A 17,676-nucleotide genomic window follows, 5' to 3' on the forward strand; every position below is an offset into this window, starting at 1 on the left:
TGTGTGTTGCTTCAGGGCTGCTTATGATGAGTAGACTACCCATTGTGTCTGAGATACACCATGAGAAACTGATTAGAGCAAAAACTCAAGAAACTAAATGAAAAAGTTAAGATATAAACCAGGAAAAAAAATAAAAGAGATCTGAGATCTGAGTTCTTAAATATAAGCTGGTTTATTTACATTGTGTTAGAAATACAGTAAAACATTCCGTGACACCATTATACATAGTAAAATGACTAGTTAGATGGATTCTAAATGGTCAGAATGTACTTGCAGAATGAGACATGATCTAAAAGAAAATCTTAAAATAAATAAATGATCAAATTTAATGGACTTAAGTCTGAGTTAATAAAATAAATCACATTAACATAGATTTATATTTCATATCGTATGAGCTTACATTAACAATGTTTTTTGGGGTGATTCTATTTACTAAGTTATTCTGTGTTTTATCTGAGAGCATCAGTCTTTGGCCAATCACAACTTTAAAGGCTCACTGAAAGTCCATATAAAATAAAGAGTATTGAGGCTTTGTGTTATTTTTGACTGTATTAAACATACGGCAGGGAACTACAGTGCACACTTTCAGCATCAGCTTGCTAGACAGTAAAATAGGTAGAAATCAAATAGACTAGAGCATTCAATGCAGGTACAATACCATCAACACCTTCATATCATTCACCTGACATCAGTGTCATTACATTTATATAACCCCTTTTGCTCACCTCAAATGACTTGAAACACTTTGCACATCATGCAAAGTGTGCATATACATAATGCACAAGGTAAACTCTAAAACAAAAATATGTGTTTTATACAGTATTGTCCATTTGATCCATGTGCTACCCGGGATTCGAACCTGACAAGAGATACCACATTTCTACCGCTCTTTCAATGAGGCGTCTGCATTTGGACAGGAGAGATTCTGCTCTCTGAGCTTCAGGCTGGAAGCATAGGGAGACGACATCCAACCACTGCAGATGTATTAGTTATATTGTATTAACATTATCTACCAAGCAAACAGATTGATTAAACTAACATTGATTTTTTTTCCCCCCTGATGCACTATGAACACTCAACTCAAACAATTAATGTTTTCTGAAGACATTTAGGTCAGTGTCCCCTTAAGCCTTTTTATATTTTTTTCACCCAAGCTTTGATCAAAAAATTGTGGATGGAAAAACACAAAAAATATAGTAATCATGAACTCATTAATGCTAAAAAGCAATAGCTGTTTTAGATTAAATGCTTTTAATGAGGCCTGTTACCTCATTCACCCACCAATCACTCAGTATGACTGACAGCAGTGATGACCAATGGTGCTAGGTTATTGTCTACATATTCATTGTTACAGGGATTAAAGTACGGGTAGATTCTCTCAGTGAAGTGGCAGCCAGTGAAAGAATAAATGAGGCATCTGGCCTCCACGTCATAGAATGAGACGACGCCTTCTTCATAATCCATAATGCATCCTCCTTAGAGCAGCATCACTTAACATCTGTGTATCGCAGAACTTCTTCATCTCCTTACTCATCTGATTAACTGTCATTTTCAGATGAGAAATTATTCTTCTTAATGATTCCCGCATGGGCTCAGTTCCAAGCTGGCTGCTGGCCATAATGACAGACCAGTCCTTAGTGTTTGGGAGGATGGAGTTGGATGGAAAGTTCTGAAGGAGGTTGTCCTTGGTGTCCAACTGCTCCTTCAGCTGGATACTCAGACTCTGTAGCTCAGACATTTCCTTCTCCAGATCTTGAACATGGTCTTGAGCCCGTTTCTCTGCTTCTTTTTGCTTTTTATCAACTGCATCAATGAGCTCAACCTGACTTTTTTCAATGGCAGACATCAGAGTGGAGAATTCCTGCACGATTCCTGCAATCTCATTTTCACCGTCTTCCTGGCTTTGCTCCACCTTGCGTTTGAACTCCTGCACTTTCTGCAGCCTCTCATGGATCATATTTTGCACTTTAGTATCCGCCTTCACCAGCTGAGCCCACTTCTCTCGATACTCTTGCTGGACAGGAACGATCTCGTGGTCCTGGCTGTGCGTCCTAAAGCAGATGTCGCACAGAGTGACCCGCTCGACTATACAGAACAAGGTCAGGAGCCTGTTGTGTTTCTGACACATGCTGTCTCCCAGGTTCTCCACAGGGTCAATCAGTGTGTGTCTCTGCAGATCTTTGATCCAATGATGTGGCCCTAGATGAATTCCACAGTAAGAGGTCTGACACTCCAGACAGGACTTGATGGCGTCGAGCTTGGGGTCTGTGCAGAAGTCACAGACTACCTCTCCAGACTTGGAAAGTATTTGGGATGGGCTGCTGCTGTCTGTCTCTCTGACAGACCTCATGAACTGGGCAGCGAGCTCTGAGATGAAAGTATTGACTCTGAGATCCGGTCTTCTCTCAAAGGCTGTCTTGCAGAGTGGGCACTGATAGATCTCAGTGGTATCCCAGTAACCTGTGATACAGGCTTTACAGAAGTTATGTCCACATGGAGTAGACACTGGATCCTCAAACACAGCCAAACAAATGCAACACCGGAACTGATCTTCACAAAGGAGGCTGGAGCTGGCAGTAGCCATTTCTGTAACATGCAACAAAAAAACATTGATGTCAGGGGCATAATTGCACATTAACACATTTCAGGATAAACAGCTACAGTATACACACAAGAAACGCTACTACGTGTTTTCGGAGTTGGAAACGCGTAGGGTAAGGTGGTAGCCTATGGCATGGGTAGGACTCCTATATTGATTGGCGTTTACAGTAGACAACAGGAACCAACAAAAAGGGGGAAAAGGGCCTTAACCTTATTAACCTAAGGTTAAACTTATAGGAGACCTCACGACTCACGCCTAGTTGTAACTTCAAAAAGAGGTAATTTTTTGGTGATAATTAACAATGAAAAATAAAGTTTTGACTGCCTACATCTCCTCGTAGCCTACTGCTACAAAGTGTCCTGTTTCACAAGGTATCATAATGTATAAGACGTATTACAATCTTTTGAAAATAGCAGAACTGCAAGACGCAACGCGTAGTTAAAAAGCAAAGATCTACTAAGCTTTCACATAACAGTCAGAAGAGAGACACATTACAAATATTAGTTTTTTTTCAAATGAACGTTTGACTCATGGTAGATTGCGGCCTCACTGCATCACTCACAATACACCCTCACCCATCTCACCCTCACCTACAGTGATGGACGAAGTACTCACATGTTTTACTTTAGTAAAAGTATCAATACTGCAATGTAGATATACTGTACTCTGTTACAAGTAGAAGTCCTGTATTCAAAATGTACTTGAGTAAAAGTACAAAAGTATCAGCATCAAAATATACTTAAAGTACCAAAAGTAAAAATACTCATTGTGCAGAATGTAACCGAAAATAGCCAAGCCCAATCTACAAGCTCACAATGAGTCGCATCGCGATGCATTATGAGCTTGTAGATCTGCTATTTTCAAATCGCCAAAATATATATGTATAGGGCTGAAGTGGTTAATGCATGTTTTGTAATAATAATCAAAATGTACAAACCTGACAGCTTATAAAGTTGAAAAGGATGATCAAAGATCTGCAGAGACACAGCTCTTAGCCACGATGCAAAAATGTATTAAAAAGTAGGAAACCAACGTTTTGACAATATAGTATTCCTCAGGGTTTGGGGTTCCTCAGGGGTTCCTTCCTCAGGGTTTAACAGAACCTGAATGCACACATCTCTTTATATAGGGGATGGGACAAAGGTGATGAACGCATCTCATGGGAGTGTCCTCAATCTACCCATCTACCCTGATGCAATCAGCATGGGTGGGGTGGATAATCCCATCACTGACAATAAGTGACCAACATACTATTTCAGTATGCCAAAGTGAATTGTGCACTTATTTTTCATTATTTCACTATTCATATTAAATATTTACTCCACTACTAGTATCAGATCTACAAGCTCACAGTGCATCGCGATGCGACACGTTGTGAGCTTCTAGATCGGCTATTTTCAATTTTTTTTCATTTTCCAAAGTTTAATTAGAGCTGAAGTGGTTCATGTAGCCCATGTTTTGTAATAATAATCAACATTTCCAAAGTAACTAGTAACTTTAGTTTTCAAATAATTGTAGTGGAGTAAAAGTGCAATATTTGTCTCTGAGAAGTAGTGGAAGAAGTAAAAGTATAGAAATTTGGAAATACTCCAGTAAAGTAGAAGTACCTCAAAATTGTACTCAAGTACAGTACTTGAGTAAATGTACTTAGTTACTTTACACCACGGCTGATAGCACCAGACAAAAGGACAATTGATTGATTGAATACTTTATTAACAGTTTGCAAAGACGAAGTACAGTTAAATACAAGGTCTGTCTGTTCAGAGGATTTTAAACCCAAGAAAGCACTATATGGCTTGTTTCCATTGGGGTCCCTTGAATTAATCCAACCACTGGCATGGAGGAGGTGGAGATATGAGAGTAAACACTGTTACAGTAAGAATCTTCCACAGAAATACAACCAGAAAAGGTTCAATTTGAACAATCACTGAGCTTAAAGCCTCACTCCAGTATGTAACTTTTGAGACATTTAGATGGTGTCAAAGGTCATGTCTCACCTAGACACAGGGTCTGACACGAATTTTGACCTGATGGTCAAGATTCAATTTATCCCCTGAGCAAGCAGGTAGGCTCTATTAGCTCAAAGGTAAAAATGTCAGCGCAGCTTGCACAGGAAACCGGGTTCAAATCCGGGGTAGAAGAGGAAGATTACATGCTGCTTTAAAAGTGTGGACATCCCCAGAAGCTCAGCTAAACATATTGGTATCATCAGAGGTTAAATAAGCTGTTGTCTGGGAGTTTCACTTAAGCCCAACTTAAGCCCCATTTTATACAGTGGCTATTGGAAAATAGCCAATCTACAAGCTCACAAGCTTGAAGGTCTGCTATTTTTTTTAATGACATGCCCAAACTAGGGACAACAGGTTTAATGTGGTTAAACTTTATTATTTAACGTTGAGGCCTGATACGTCTTCTCTTCTGTGTTTGTTTGCAGGACTTCACAGGAAGTCGACTTGCTTTCTCTCCTCTGAATAAGGCCTCTGGTATTTTATATTAAATCATATTCAATCACTCCCACTCAAAATGTCAGGTATTTACACTGTGGAAATACTGTAATACCTTGAGATTGGACCTGCTCCTAAAATAAATAATCCCCAAGACCGGAATGAATTCAGCCCATTGGCTCTAATCTCCAAGGCTGTTGAGCACAGAGAATCAACGGGGAGTTGATTTCAAAGTAATGATAATGAGCTTTTATTTATCACTTTTCATACATTAAAATGCAGCTCAAAGTGCTGTACAATACAGCAAAAGTCAAAATAGATGATAAACAATACAAAAATCAAATCAAACAAAACAGCAGCAACATCTATAGGTGCTGAGCAAAGTACTGTAGGCCTGTTTTGCACTGCAAACCTCCAAAATGAGATAAAACCTTTTTTTTTGTTTTTTTTGCACTCTCTCTCTCTCTCTTTCTTTTTTTAATTTATTTTTTTTAAATCTTTTTAGTTACGGTTTTATTATTATTATTATTGTTATTATTATTACCTATGCTGCTGCATTGTCTGAAGGAAGCCGAACAACAATAAGTTGGACTCTTATGTGCCTCTGTACACAAGATGTAACAATAAAGCACAACCTTGAACCTTGAGCCTTGAGTGAGGTCATTGTCATCAGCTGACATTGTCATCTGTTTGCTATTAGATTTAAATTAGGCTATTCATATTATGACAGTGTCGATTGGCCACATATGATAATGACATTGTGATTAGCCTCAGTCAGAGCCTCAATCAGCTGTAGTTTCAGTTGACATGCTAATGTATTTCCCCCAGACATGTTTGCTAGCTAAGCTATATGACATTTATGGTAAAGATTTTGTATTTGCCTTGTATTGTATAAGGTATTGTGTTTTTAAGGGTCGCGAGTAAATACCCCTTTAACTGGGGTTTGCCTAGGGCCTCCTGATCCCTAAGGACGCCCCTGATCTCTTACCTCTTCTTGCGTCTAGCCTACACAGATTGTGCCTCGATCGTGTCGTGATTGTCAACTTTTCACTTTCATTTCCTTCCTTTCAGTCCGACATAATGTTAAGAGACAGAAGCATTATCAATACCTTGGTCTATAATCCTGTTATTGTGGCTCTAATATGCCTTTAAAACGTGCAGCCATATAGTTGTGAATGTTACTTCAATCACAGGTGTTTCTCAAACAGTCAAGGGGCTGCTATTATTAAATGAGTAGTTCACCCCCAAAAATACTTATTTTCTATCAATTACACACCCCATGATACCTTGAATTCACAGAGATTCTTTTGATTTCGTTGCATTCCTAAGCCAATAACTTGATGACCGGTGGAGTCTCCGGTAGGCAGTGACGGCTCCAGAGAATTGTGACTAGGGGGGCTATGGGGGGGCTGGCTTTTTTAGAGCAGGGGCTACTGAATTTTGGCAACAAACAATAATGAATAATACTAATACGACAAACAAGATTCAATGAGCCTGGTTTAATAAACCACATAATGTAAATACACATTACAAAATGTTTAGTGTTATACATGACATCACAAAGATGTGAAACAATCAGACAGTCCAAAAAATGTTCCAAAAAGTTCCTTCCTTGGGCACCAGAGGGAGCACAGTGCACTAATTAACTTTGGTTCAGTGCTGTAGTAGTCTGTGAGATCTGCAGAGTGTAAATGGACAGACCGACGGTAGGAGATGCTTTGAGTAGGATTGAGTCTCCTACAGAGTTTGACCAATGACCCGGTCATCAAATTATTGGCTCAGGAATGCGACAAAAATTCAAGGCTTCATGGGGTGTGTAATTGATAAAAAATAAGTACGTTTTTGGGTGAACTACTCCTTTAATGTTGGCTTACTGGAGAGACGTACTGCTACACTAAATGGAAAAGAGCTTTAATTAGTGTCATTGTAGGAAGTAACATTACATAACAACTGTACAGTACAGTATGTCAATATGTATGGCTGGTGAAAAAGGTCTAGAAAAGGTTCTAATGACTTTGGCAGGTTGTAATGAGCCTCTTAACCCATTTAGACCTGAGGCCGATTATAAAAACGCCTTCTAAATCCTGACTTAGGTTTTCCGAAAAACAAATATTTATTCAAAAATTGCAAAAAGTGTACGTCGCTATATACTGTATATACTATATAGCAACAACAACCCCAAAAGGGGTTCCCATCTTGAAAGGTATCGTTACAAATAGGGATTCCTGCCCTAAATGGGTTAAATTTATCGGGTTCACTGTTACCTCTAGCTGTATAGATCAGCAAATGTTCTCATTGTTTAATACTTTGTTGTACCATGGTGTGGCGTGCTGAGAACCGTTTTCAGTACTGCGGGTGGGGCGTGTTGAACTTACAGATTTTGGCACACGACACCATGGTGTGACAGAGCATAGATTAGGCATTACTTTTCTCCCTCCTGTTCTTTGGGTGCTCGTGCAATCTACTTTCTCTCATCTTCCCGATTGGAAACCAGTGAGGCCTGTGTGTGTGTGTGTGTGTGTGTGTGTGTGTGTGTGTGTGTGTGTGTGTGTGTGTGTGTGTGTGTGTGTGTGTGTGTGTGTGTGTGTGTGTATAAAGTGTGCCCCCCCAGCTTGAATCTAAGTGTTAACCGTGCCAAATACTCATTGTTATTGATGGGAGACTGTGCGTTCCCATGGCAAAAGGCATGAGTGTGGTTGTCGTGGCAATGAGGAGAGTGTTGTGTTGATGAGTGCTGGCTGGAGTCAAACAGCTTGATGTGTGTTGCTTCAGGGCTGCTTATGATGAGTAGACTCACCCATTGTGTCTGAGATACACCATGAGAAGCTGATTTGAGAAAAAAAACAAGAAAGTACATGAAAACATTAAGATTTAAAAAGAAAAATGAAAAAAAGAAATCTGAGTTCTGAGTTTTTAAATCTAAGCTGGTTTATTTACATTGTGTTAGAAATACAGTAAAACATTCCGTGACACCATTATACATATTAAATGCCTAGTCAGATTGGCTAAATGGTCAGACTGTACTTGCAGAATGAGACATGATCTAAAAGAAAATCTTGATGAAAATAGAAATGTGTTAATGAAACAAAAAAAGTGAATAAAACAAAAAAGTGAATAAAACAAATAAATCACATTAACATAGATTGATTTTTCAGTTTTTTTTTGTTGTGATTCATTCTATTCTAGGAAGATTCTGCTCTCTGAGCTTCAGGCTGTACTACTTGTCAGCCAGTAGCTATCCTCTCCGACACTGGGGTGTACATTTCTCAATGGAAGCATATACAACCTCCAATCACTGCAGATGTATTAGTTATATTGTATTAACATACTCTACCAAGCGTGCAGATTGATTAAACTAACGTTGATTTATTCCCCCCTGATGAACACTCAACTCAAACAATTAATGTTTTCTTAAGACATTTATAGGTTAGTGTCCCCTTCAGCCTTATTATATATTTTTTTTCATCCAAGCTTTGATCAAAGATTTTGGATGGAAAAACACAAAAATATATAGTAATCATGAACTCATTAATGCAAAAAAGCAATAGCTGTTTTAGATTAAATGCTTTTAATGAGGCCTGTTACCTCATTCGCCCACCAATCACTCAGTATGACTGACAGCAGTGATGACCAATGGTGCTAGGTTATTGTCTACATATTGATTGTTACAGGGATTAAAGTACGGGTAGATTCTCTCAGTGAAGTGGCAGCCAGTGAAAGAATAAATAAGGCATCTGGCCTCCACGTCATAGAATGAAACGACGCCTTCTTCATAATCCACAAACACCCCAACCTTCTCCACCTTCCTCCAGTTCACTTGGACTTCAGGGAGACTGGAGGCTTCATATCTATCAAGGTTGAACATTAAAGCCCAGAGTCCACTGTCAGGATGCCGAGGAAGTTTCTCTCTCCTGTTAATAGACTCTGTGGCCACTCCTATAGTCCATTCCTTCTTCTTTGCTACGTACACCTCAAAGTAGAACTTCCCAGAAGAGAAGCCTGTTGTTCCCAAAACCGCTAATTTTTTTAAAAACATCCTTTCACTTGTCAGGAGCCTTTGTGCTGTGGTACTGTAGCTCACTTGTTTCCCGTCATTAGACAAGACAAGCTTTCGCTGTGCTGTTGATGGATCGAGAACAACGTCCACTGCATACTGTTGCATCCTCCTTAGAGCAGCATCACTTAACATCTGTGTATCGCAGAACTTCTTCATCTGCTTACTCATCTGATTAACTGTCATTTTCAGATGAGAAATTATTCTTCTTAAAGATTCCCGCATGGGCTCAGTTCCAAGCTGGCTGCTGGCCATAATGACAGACCAGTCCTTAGTGTTTGGGAGGATGGAGTTGGATGGAAAGTTCTGAAGGAGGTGGAGGTTGTCCTTGATGTCCAACTGCTCCTTCAGCTGGGTACTCAGACTCTGTAGCTCAGACATTTCCTTCTCCAGATCTTGAACATGGTCTTGAGCCCGTTTCTCTGCTTCTTTTTGCTTTTTATCAACTGCATCAATGAGCTCAACCTGACTTTTTTCAATGGCAGACATCAGAGTGGAGAATTCCTGCACAATTCCTGCAATCTCATTTTCACCGTCTTCCTGGCTTTGCTCCACCTCGCGTTTGAACTCCTGCACCTTTTGCAGTCTCTCATGGATCATGCATTGCACTTTGGTCTCCATCTTCCCCAGCTGAGCCCATTTCTCTTGACATTCTTGCTGGACAGGAACGATCTTGTGGGCCTGGCTGTGAGTCCCAACGCAGATGTCACACAGAGTGACCTGCTCGGCTCTACAGAACAAGGTCAGGAGTCTGTTGTGTTTCTGACACATGCTGTCTCCCAGGTTCTCCACAGGGTCAATCAGTGTGTGTCTCTGCAGACCTTTGACCCTCTGATGTGGCTCTAGATGAGTTCCACAGTAAGAGGTCTGACACTCCAGACAGGACTTGATGGTGTTGAGCTTGGGGTCCGTGCAGATGTCACAGACTACCTCTCCAGATTTGGAAAGTGTTTGGGCTGGGCTGCTGCTCTCTGTCACTCTGACAGACCTCATGAACTGGGCAGCGAGCTCTGAGATGAAAGTATTGACTTTGAGATCCGGTCTAATCCCAAAGGCTGTCTTGCAAAGCGGGCACTGATAGATATCAGTGGTATCCCAGTAGCCTGTGATACAGGCCTTACAGAAGTTATGTCCACATGGAGTAGACACTGGATCCTCAAACACAGCCAGACAAATAGAACACAGGAACTGATCTTCACAAAGGGGGCTGGAGCTGGAAGTAGCCATTTCTGTAACATGCAACCAAAAAAACATTGTTGTCAGGGGCATAATTGCACATTAACACTACACAGGGTCAAACAGCTAAAGTATATAAACAAGAAATGTGCGCTCCTCTGAGCGCAGATCCTCGCCAGGCCAGGTTGCCTACCCAGGACCTTGAAAAGTTTGTTCCACCTCCTGGTGGGGATAAAATGAATGGTTCTACAGGAAGAAAAAGAATACTGAAAAAAACACTTTTTAAAGACCCCATGAAATGGCTAGGATTCATGCTATTTGATTCCATCTACGTCTTTCCTTTTTAAAGGAAACACGTAGGTTAGGGTATGGCATGGGTAAGACATGTCTCCTAGATTGATTGGGGTTTACAGTAGCCAACAGAACAAAAAAAAAGAAAAGAGAAAAAATGTGCCTTATAGCTGACATTGGGTCGCCATATCAAGCTAAGGTAGCAAAACCAGAACATAAAAAGTTGTTTATTAACCTACTCTTTGCCTTAACCTAAGGAGATCTCACACCTAGTTGTAACTTCAAACAGAGGTGATTCCAATACAAAAGAAAGATAACACTTAAGTTTTGGCTGCCTACTTTTCCTCGTAGCCTATACTACTACACAGTGCTGCAGCCTGGTGACCAGAGAAAATTCCTGTCATTGTATCGTATGTTTCCACAGATTGCTCTCACCCTCTGCAGTCGGAATCTGGCAGAATTGATTGCAATTGGGGCAGGGTATAACATTTGTATAAAAGCATTTAATTGGCCAAAAAGTTTATCCAACGGGCTTTAACCTTGGGGGGGGGGGGGGGGTGGGCACCAAACGGCGTGAAAAAACGGCGAAAAACTGTGACATTTAGAAGCAGCGGTTGCTAAAGGAGCAATACAACAGTGCAACACACCGGTGAAGCGTCATTTTTTCCGCACTTCTACCCCCCCCCCCCTGCTGACAAGACGGTCCTGGGGGGCACGAAACCGGGTCCAAGTCATCACGAAGGGTTAATCCGCCCCTGGGCTTATTGCTCTAGGCTCCAGGTAGTCGCCCCCCAGACCTTTGTGCCCATGGGCCAAAAGGCCCGTTCAGGGATCCAGCTCTGACTATACTACCCAGACCCCAGAACCCGCAAACTATGATACCGTGAGAAACCTGTAAACTACAGTATGACACCATGACCCGCAAACTATGACATTGTGACAAACTATTTTATAGTGAAGCAAACAAGACAAATGAGAAAAATGCAGGTTTTCCAGAATGTTCTGCTTGGCAGTCTTTCAGAGTAATACAGTAGGTGAAAGCACTTCTTTGCTACATATACATAAACATGTGAAATCTTTTGTAAACCATAAAAATATACCTTTTAGGGGTTAATAGCTCACAAAATACAAATACATGTCAAAAGCGATCTCTTACCTCTTCTCAGGGAACAACACGGTCAGAGACTTTACTGTGACTTGTGACTGTCAACTTTACTTTCACTTTTATTTCCGCCCTCTGCAGTCAACCCACATATCTGTCTCTGATCCAACCAGTCCAACATGCTCAAATGTGGGTTCATGCTCTTAAAGAGACAGTGTCTTCAATGCATTTGTATAAGCATGTTTTTATGGCTCGAACTCTAATGACCTTGCATGTTGTGAATGAGTCTTTTAGATTGATCAGGTTCACTGTTACTTCAAGCTGTTTTCATTATATGAATCCTTAAAGCATGTTTTATACTTTGTTGTACCATGGTGTGGCATGCTGAAAACAGCCCATCTACGGATTTTGGCACGCGACACCATGGTGTCCCTCCCTCCTGTTCTCTGGCTGCTCGTGCAATCTACTTTCTCTCTACTTCCAGATTACTTCCAGATTGGAACCAGTGAGGCGTGTGTGTGTGTGTGTGTGTGTGTGTGTGTGTGTGTGTGTGTGTGTGTGTGTGTGTGTGTGTGTGTGTGTGTGTGTGTGTGTGTGTGTGTGTGTGTGTGTGTGTGTGTGTGTGTGTATAGTGCCCCCCCCCACCCAGCTTGGATCTAAGTGTTAACAGTGCCAAATACTCATTGTTGCTGATGGGAGACTGTGCGTTCCCATGGCAATAGGCAGAGTGTGGTTGTCGTGGCAATGAGGAGAGTGTTGTGTTAAGGATGATGAGTGCTGGCTGGAGTCAAACAGCAGGATGTGTGTTGCTTCAGGGCTGCTTATGATGAGTAGGCTACCCATTGTGTCTGAGATACACCATGAGAAGCTGATTTGAGTAAAAACTCAAGAAACTAAATGAAAACGTTAAGAAAACTAACCAGGGAAAAAAAGAAAAGAAATCTGAGATCTTAAATCTAAGCTGGTTTATTTACATTGTGTTAGAAATACAGTAAAACATTCCGTGACACCATCATACATAGTAAAATGACTAGTCAGATTGGCTAAATGGTCAGACTGTACTTGCAGAATGAGACATGATCTAAAAGAAAATCTTGATGAAAATAAAAATAAACAAATGATCAAATTGAATGGACATAAGTCTGAGTTAATAAAAAGAAATCACATTAACATAGATTGATATTTCATATCGTATGAGCTTACATTAACACTAAGTTATTCTGTGTTTCATCTGAGAGCATCAGTCTTTGGCCAATCACATGACAACGTTAAAGGCTCACTGAAAGTCCATATAAAATAAAGAGTATTGAGGCTTTGTGTTATTTTTGACTGTATTAAACATACAGCAGAGAACTACAATGCACACATGCAGCATCAGCTTGCTAGCCGGTACAGTAGGTAGAAATCAAATAGACTAGAGCATTCAATGCAGGTACAGTACCCTCAACACCTTCATATCATTCACCTGACATCAGTGTCATTACTTTTATATAACCCCTTTTGCTCACCTCAAATGACTTGAAACACTTTGCACATCATGCAAAGTGTGCATAGCTACATATGCACAAGGTAAACTCAAAAACAAAAATGTGTGCATTATACAGTAGGCTATTGTTGTGTATTTGATCCATGTGCTACCTGGGATTCGAACCTGACATGAGATACCACATTTCTACCGCTCTTCCAATGAGGCATCTGTATTTGGACAGGAGAGCTTCAGGCTGGAAGCGTAGGGAGACGACCTCCAACCACTGCAGATGTACTAGTTATATTGTATTACATTCTCTACCAAGCATACAGATTTGATTAAACTAACGTTGATGTATTCCCCCCTGATGCACTATGAACACTCAACTCAAACAATTAACGTTTTCTGAAGACATTTAGGTTAGTGTCCCCTTAAAGGGATATTTCACTTTCAAAAAAACTTTGTCATTTTATCGTCTACTCAGGTCTTTGTGAGCCCCCCAGACAGTTTTTAAGTTGCACGATTCAGTATTTAGACATTTGATATTCATTTTATCAGACACGCCCCCTTCCTATACAAACGTAACTTCAAACTCCATTTTAACCTGTTAGATTCATCAAAAACATCCGTCCTTGGTTCTGGTGACTCACCCTGCCCTCCTAATGCATGAGGGGGCCGTGTTTTGTCAATTACTTTTTTCATTTATAAAAAAAAAAAAAAAGGTAAATTAAAAAATAAATAGCATAAAAAAATAAATGAAAAGAATAATCGGAAAAACACGGCCCCTCACGCATTAGGAGGGCAGGGTGAGTCACCAGAACGAAGGACGGGTGTTTTTGATGAATCTAACATGGTTAAAATGGAGTTTGAAGTTACAATGGGTTTGTATAGGAAGGGGGCGCGTCTGATAAAATTAATATCAAATATATAAATACTGAATCGAGCAACTTAAAAACTGTCTGAGGGGCTCACAAAGACCTGAGTAGATGATAAAATGACCAAACGTTTTTTTTTAAAGTGAAATATCCCTTTAAGCCTTATTACATTTTTTTCATCCAAGCTTTGATCATAAATTGTGGATGGAACAACACAAAAAATATAGTAATCATCAACGTATTAATGCTAAAAAGCAATAGCTCTTTTAGATTAAATGCTTTTAATTCATGATGATGATAATGAGGCATGTTACCTCATTCACCCACCAATCACTCAGTATAACTGACAGCAGTGATGACCAATGGTGCTAGGTTGGCTCCATATTCATTGTCACCGGGATTAAAGTACGGGTAGATTTTCTCAGTTAAGTGGCAGCCAGTGAAAGAATAAATGAGGCATCTGGCCTCCACGTCATAGAATGAGATGAAGCCTTCTTCATTATCCACAAACACCCCAACCTTCTCCACCTTCCTCCGGTAGACTGGGTTGTCAGGGATACTGAAGGCTTCATGCTTATCAAGGATAAACAATAAAGCCCAGAGTCCACTGTCAGGATGCCGAGGAACTGCCTCTCTCCTGTTAATAGACTCAGTGGCCACACCTATACACCACTCCATCTTCGTTCCCACATATACCTCAAAGTAGAACTTCCCTGAAGAGAAGCCCATAGTTCCCAGAACAGAAAAACTATTGGAAAACATTATTCCATTTGTAAGGAGCCTTTGTATTTTGGTACCATAGCTCACTTGTTTCCCATCATCAGACAAGACAAGGTTTCGCTGTGCTGTTGAAGGATCGAGAACAACGTCCACTGCATACCGTTGCATCCTCCTTAGAGCAGCATCACTTAACAGTGTATCGCAGAACTTCTTGATCTCCTGCCTCATCTGATTAACTGTCATTTTCAGATGAGAAATTCTACTTCGTAATGATTCCCGCAGGGGCTCAGTTCCAAGCTGGCTGCTGGCCATAATGACAGACCAGTCCTTAGTGTTTGGGAGGATGGAGTGGGATGGAAAGTTCTGAAGGAGGTGGAGGTTGTCCTTGGTGTCCAGCAGCTCCTTCAGCTGGGTACTCAGACACCGTAGCTCAAAAATTTCCTTCTCCAGATCTTGAACATGGTCTTGAGCCCGTTTCTCTGCTTCTTTTAGCTTTCTATCAGCTGCATCAATGAGCTCAACCTGACTTTTTTCAATGGCAAACATCAGAGCAGAGAATTCCTGCACAATTCCTGCAATCTCATTTTCACCGTCTTCCTGGCTTTGCTCCACCTCACGTTTGAACTCCTGCACCTTCAGCAGCCTCTCATGGATCATGTTTTGCACTTTGGTCTCCGCCTTCCCCAGCTGAGCCCACTTCTCTCTACATTCTTGCTGGACAGGAACAATCTTGTGGGCCTGGCTGTGCGTCCCAACGCAGATGTCACACAGAGTGACCTGCTCGGCTCTACAGAACAACGTCAGGAGCCTGTTGTGTTTCTGACACATGCTGTCTCCCAGGTTCTCCACAGGGTCAATCAGCGTGTGTTTCAGCAGACCTTTGACCCTCTGATGTGGCTCTAGATGAGTTCCACAGTAAGAGGTCTGACACTCCAGACAGGACTTGACAGCGTTGAGCTTGGGGTCCGAGCAGACGTCACAGACTACCTCTCCATTTTTGGAAAGTGGTCGGACTGGGCTGCTGCTGTCTGTCACTCTGACAGACCTCATGAACTGGGCAGCGAGCTCTGAGATGAAAGTATTGACTTTGAGATCCGGTCTAATCCCAAAGGCTGCCTTGCAAAGCGGGCACTGATAGATAACAGTTGTATCCCAGTAGCCTGTGATACAGGCCTTACAGAAGTTATGTCCACATGGAGTAGACACCGGATCCTCAAACACAGCCAGACAAATGGAACACAGGAACTGATCTTCACAAAGGAGGCTGGAGCTGGCAGTAGCCATTTCTGTAACGTGCAACCAAAAAACATTGTTGTCAGTGGCATAATTGCACATTAACACTACACAGGGTTAAACAGCTAAAGTATATAAACAAGAAATGTGTGCTCCTCTGAGTGCAGATCCCTGCCAGGCCAGGTTGCCTACCCAGGACCGGCAAAGTTTGTTCCAGCCTCCTGGTGGGGATAAAATTAATGGTTCTACAGGCCAACAGAAAAAAAAAGCTTTTTAAAGACCCCTTGAAATGGTAAGGATTCATGCTATTTGATTCCATCTACGTGTTTCCTTTTTAATGGAAACATGTAAGTTAGGGTATGGCATGGGTAGGACATATCTCTAATATTGATTGGGGTTTACAGTAGCCAACAGGACAAACAAAAAGAAAAGAGAAAAAAAAGTGCCATATAGCTTACATTGGGTCGCCATATCAAGCTAAGCTAAGGTACTGTAGCAAAACCAGAACCTAAAAAGTAGTTTATTAACCTACTCTTTGCCTTAACCTAACGAGATCGCACACCTAGTTGTAACTTCAAACAGAGGTGATTCCGTTTTTGTGATAATCAACAATAAAAAAAGTAAGTGACAGACATTTTGATCAATATTTTATGTCACAGACATAAAAAATAACTGGTCAATAATTTTACCAGAAACCCAAATGACTAGCGCTTAATGTAAACTAATGGACTCGTAATGTGCCATAGTGTCTATGCCAGTGTGCTACACATTTTAAAACTATATATATATATACATATATACATACATAGTCAGTATATTCGGAAAGAAAATCTACAAGCTCACAACGAAACACATTTGTGACGTGAGTGCTAATTCAAGAAGGTTAGGGGCCTCCTCTGTGCCCAAACAGTTTCATTGTGGGCATGAGATCTATTCTATTTAGCCACTGCCTTTGTATCTTATTATAGATCCCTAAGTCAATAGTTTAATATGTATAATTATGAAAAAAGTGTAATGCACATCAAACAATAATAAAAACATTATTTATGATTAACATACTTGCACTTGACTTGATATTTTTATATGGCAATGGTTGAAATTTCAGTTCCTTAGTTTATGTATTTTTCTCAGTTCTCTGTCTGCTGGAAATGTCTAGTCAAATGACGTGTGGTTTATCCGCAATGGTTGATATTTCAGTTCCTTAGTTTATTTTTCTCAGTTCTCTGTCTGCTGGAAATGTCTAGTCAAATGACGTGTGCTTTTTCTGCAAGTGTCTTTCCCAGTTCTCTTTCTTCACCATCACTGTGCAGTTCTTGCTGATGAGACAAATACTTACAGTAGAATAATGATGAGAGAGCTCTATCCAGTTCCATGTATGGTACACAAATACAGTACATATGGCTGAGATTTCAGTTCCTTTTTCTCAGTTCTATGTCTGCTGGAAAGGTCTAGTCAAATGATTTATGGTTTGTCAGAAAGCGTCTTTCCAAGTTCCCTTTCTTCACTGTCACGGCATAGTTGTTGCAATTCATTTTCCCATCAAAAATAATGTGTTGTACTGTATGCTATGGGCCCTATTTGCGTTTTCCTTACGCATTATCCCTAAACTTCTTTGCCAAGTTTTACTATTTTCAAAAAAAAAATCAAGTAGTTCAACTAGCCATCAACATCAACATGTTGTGAGCTTGTAGATTGGCTATTTGAACCATTT

At 40.6% G+C, this 17,676-nt stretch overlaps 2 protein-coding genes and 1 pseudogene across 5 annotated transcripts in view; 1 reads left to right on the forward strand and 2 right to left on the reverse strand.

The window, feature by feature from the left end:
* Positions 1-17,676, forward strand: part of LOC308105145 (neurotrypsin-like) — a 105,757-nt pseudogene that overhangs the window by 63,295 nt on the left and 24,786 nt on the right. The window lies entirely within an intron of this gene.
* Positions 6,527-11,795, reverse strand: LOC308104829 (E3 ubiquitin-protein ligase TRIM39-like). Of its 3 annotated transcripts, none has more exons than XM_080455381.1 (3): positions 11,724-11,795; positions 8,840-10,329; positions 6,527-7,872 (listed from the first exon to the last, which is right to left on the reverse strand). In XM_080455381.1, exons 2-3 carry the CDS (start codon positions 10,325-10,327, stop codon positions 7,840-7,842), a joined length of 1,521 nt encoding a protein of 506 aa, XP_080311507.1. In that variant the 5' UTR covers positions 10,328-10,329; positions 11,724-11,795; the 3' UTR covers positions 6,527-7,839. The 3 variants fall into 3 exon arrangements, with proteins under 3 accessions (XP_080311507.1, XP_080311506.1, XP_080311505.1); XM_080455380.1 differs by having other exon boundaries at positions 8,632-10,329; XM_080455379.1 differs by having other exon boundaries at positions 6,527-10,329.
* On the reverse strand, positions 14,169-16,016 carry LOC308104364 (E3 ubiquitin-protein ligase TRIM39-like; the record flags this gene model as incomplete). Its single annotated transcript, XM_080454776.1, has 1 exon — positions 14,169-16,016. One exon carries the CDS (start codon positions 16,014-16,016, stop codon positions 14,343-14,345), a length of 1,674 nt encoding a protein of 557 aa, XP_080310902.1. The 3' UTR covers positions 14,169-14,342.

The sequence above is a fragment of the Gymnoscopelus braueri genome (genome assembly GCF_963280865.1).
Source record: "Gymnoscopelus braueri genome assembly, chromosome: 17".
NCBI lineage: Eukaryota > Metazoa > Chordata > Actinopteri > Myctophiformes > Myctophidae > Gymnoscopelus > Gymnoscopelus braueri.